The sequence below is a fragment of the Centroberyx gerrardi genome, chromosome 7, assembly GCF_048128805.1.
Source record: "Centroberyx gerrardi isolate f3 chromosome 7, fCenGer3.hap1.cur.20231027, whole genome shotgun sequence".
Classification (NCBI taxonomy): Eukaryota; Metazoa; Chordata; class Actinopteri; order Beryciformes; family Berycidae; genus Centroberyx; species Centroberyx gerrardi.
Window position 1 is genome coordinate 6432951 of NC_136003.1, and position 3622 is coordinate 6436572.

A 3622-nucleotide genomic window follows, 5' to 3' on the forward strand; every position below is an offset into this window, starting at 1 on the left:
AATAACTCAAAACACACACCGGAGTCTCATAGATCAGCTCCTCGCGCGCGCGCGCGCGCTCCAGTGTTCATTCACAGCGTATCCCTCCGCTTAATTAGCTTATCAATCACTCACGCGCGGGCGGAGGGATAATCATAGGTGAGTAATAGAAACAAACGAAGCTGAAAATCAACACATCCATCATTCACAGTTTGGGAAATGGTCAGATGGCGTTAGATAAGGCGAAGTTTACTCACCGGTTGCGCACAACGCGACGCGTCTGCGTCAGACAAAACAAAAAAAAAAGAAAAATCACCACCGCAGGATGTATACGTTTTAATATGATGTTTTGGGGGGGAGTGGGGAGGAGCGAGGAAAGGGGTTTAAAAGGGCAAACGGGTATCTTCAGCACGCAACCGCAGAAAGCGCAGGGGAAGAGACTTTTTGGGCATCTGTATGCGTCCACATCTGGGAAGCGTGCGTATTTTCCCCCACTTATTCTAGTTTGACCAGCCACTTTACTGGTTGAAGATGGAGGCTCTGAAGTTTGTAGTGCTGCTGCTGGTGGCGGTGTTTGTCCAGGTTTACGGCGCGCTGGGGACTCCTCTCTCCGGCGAAGAGGACGGACAGATGTGGACGGTGGACAACTGGCAGGTAAAAAGACATTTAGACATGGATTTAGAGCTTTATATGGGGGGTAAATGTGGAAAGAGGGACGAAAAATGTTTGGACGGTCTGAATAAACATCACATCTGTGCCACAAATGGATCAAAATGAGATTTTCCGTTATTGCGGAAATGCACCCTAACGAAAAATCACTACCGGCTAATAATAACAAATATTCCTACAGGGACTATAAATAACTTGTGGAACTAAATAGTGAGTTTATAGTAACCTTTATCGGTATTTTGTTCATCTCCTATGGTATCCCTATAATATTCCAATAACATTCTAGTGGGGACTTTAGTATTTTTCTAAAGTTTATTATAGGATTACCATAGTTGATTTTCGTAAGGGACAGCCGGTTTCCCTCGAGGAAGAATTGTTTTAGCCTAAATCAACGCGGGTTAATCCTAAAAAATTAAAAAAAGAAAGAAAAACCACCTCTCTCCTTCGCCTTTCTTTAGTTCTCCCTCGATTCTCAGTTCAGCACCTTGGAGAGCGACTCCTCTCTCGGATCAACAGCGGCATCAAATAGTTGGAGGATGGATTTGTTGCATTAACTCAATAATATATAGCCTATATATATATATATATATATATATATATATATATATATATATATATATATATGTATAGATATATATATACATATATAAAACTATTAGAAAAAAATATTCCTGGCTTTAAAGTAAAGCACATCACAGTTTAGTATTAAAGTTTTGCGTCATCTGAACAGCTTTGCTTACCCTATCCCTATAAATTACCTTGAATCTGAATGTACGAAATATTAGGGACGCTTACTCTTTTCATGAAGCACACTGATGAGGTGAATCCAGGTAAAAGCCATTATCCCTTATTGATTTCCCTCATTAAATCTACACCAATCACAAAGGAGGAGATGCAGATAAAGAGAAGCAGAGAGTTAGAGAAGGATTTTGAAGCTTTGAGCAAACTGAGATGTGGATTGGGCAAAAAGGGGCTGCAACTCAGGAAGATGTCAGTCATATTTTTTATACAATTTCTGATTCATTTTTAATTAATCCCATCAACATGTATTTGTGCTGGTGCAGGGCTACCCGCCAGAGAGAGCAATAACCATCCGGCTGGCAGACCTCATCAAGCGGTCCAAAGCACAGCAGTTCCACGGCCTGATGGGAAGAAGCTCAGGTAAAAAATACATTAAAAAGCAATATAAAAGTACTATAATATCCTATAATATTTCTGCGACTTATAATGTCTCTGCAGCACTCTATAGTGAGTTCATAGTGGCCGAGTGGTACTTAATAGTATTTTTTTTAAAATTGGTATCACTATAATATTCCTATAATATTCCTATAGGGACTTAGTGTCTCTGCGGTACAGTGTGTTTGTAGTGTAGTGTGATCGTACTTTATGGTGTTTTTTATCTCCTATAATATTCCTATAGAAATTTATCTCTGCAGTACTGTGATTTTATATCAGCCTTATGGTATTTTATAGTATTTTCTTTTATCTCTTATGGTATTGCTACAACAGTATTTACTCCTTCCTTATTTCAGGGGCTTCTCAACCTGTGAGATTGGGCAGGAAAAGTGAGTATATTCCATTCAACGGCTGGCGATAAGACAGACGTGAATGCTGTTTTAAGTAAATTATTGTGATTATTGCGAGTCTACGTGGTTTCTCTTGATGCTCTCTCTCTCTCTCTCTCTCTCTCTCTCTCTCTCTCTCCATCAGGGAATAAGGGGGAAATGTTTGTTGGACTCATGGGCAGAAGGAGTTCAGGTGGAGGTAATTTAGATTTACTCAACTCACATTTAGGTTCCCAAAAAAATCTTACTTTGGTGAACTGGAAATCTGGATATATTTTTTTTATTAGATATTTTACAGCTGTCTGTGGAGGAAATTGATTCTGTTTCAAGATTTCAGGATTCAGTTTCCATGTCATTTTTCTATTACATGTAATTTCATGCTTATATAGGTTAAAAATCCAATCTTCCACACCTGTGTATGCTTGATCCTTGATTCTTAGATCAATACTATCACCTTGCCACCTACACCGTCTCATGCTTTCCTGCTGGACAGTCGACTATAATCTATTTAACAATGTCTATAATCTCATAATCTAGTGCTATGATGTTAAACGTCTTCCGCTTCAGTGTTTATCCAAGTAACGGATGAAGAGAGAGGGGAAGGCTCTTTCCTATTGTGTGTGTGTGTGTGTGTGTGTGTGTGTGTGTGTGAGAGAGAGAGAGAGAGAGAGAGAGATTGAACTGAAACCACTTTCCTAGTCTTCCATCATAAACTGGGAATTGCAGGGAAGTGGCTGCTTCCATTTTATAAACTCCCGAGTCTAATGTTTTGTTCCTTTTTCTCTACTTCCCAGAGATGGAGGAGGGATGGAAGTCTGACTACTACTAGAGATGAAAATAATGAAATCAATAACCACCTTAACTGCCATAATCGATGCTCTGATTCAACTGTAATATCCTCTCCAATCATCCGTCTCAGTGATCCTGCTGTACGGTCCTGCGGCATCAACGCCACGGGACAAAAGCTCCAAAAACAATATAACACCATAACAATAACAACAATAACAATAGAACAAGTATAACACAATCTGGTCAGGGGAGATGGTGTGAACAGCCATTGCAATTAACTGAAATTATAGCAAGTTGCTGCAAATAACTGAAACCGTTGCCTATCCATCACTGTTGAACTGTAACCACTGTTTGTCGATGATGTTCACTGTTATATTCGAAACCATGTACTCGTAAGCCTTATGTCGTCATTTAAGGGAGTTCGCTTCATTCACGCCAAAGCAAGGAAGGTTGATAAAATTGACTAAGTGTGTCTTTCTTCTGTGTTGCAACTGTAAGGAATGCTGGGGATGTGGAAATATGGAAAGTTGCTGTGTGGAATTGGAGAGTTTGTCATTTTATGATTTCATATCCAGTACCTTCGGGGCGGGGTGTGCCAATTAATTTACTTCATTGCTGAT

General features: G+C 39.8%; 1 protein-coding gene across 1 annotated transcript; it reads left to right on the top strand.

The window, feature by feature from the left end:
- The first annotated feature begins 510 nt into the window (after positions 1-510).
- tac4 (tachykinin precursor 4) lies at positions 511-3042 on the top strand. Its single transcript, XM_071911338.1, has 5 exons — positions 511-633; positions 1713-1809; positions 2181-2213; positions 2359-2412; positions 3008-3042. Exons 1-5 carry the CDS (start codon positions 511-513, stop codon positions 3040-3042), a joined length of 342 nt encoding a protein of 113 aa, XP_071767439.1.
- Positions 3043-3622: the final 580 nt, after the last annotated feature.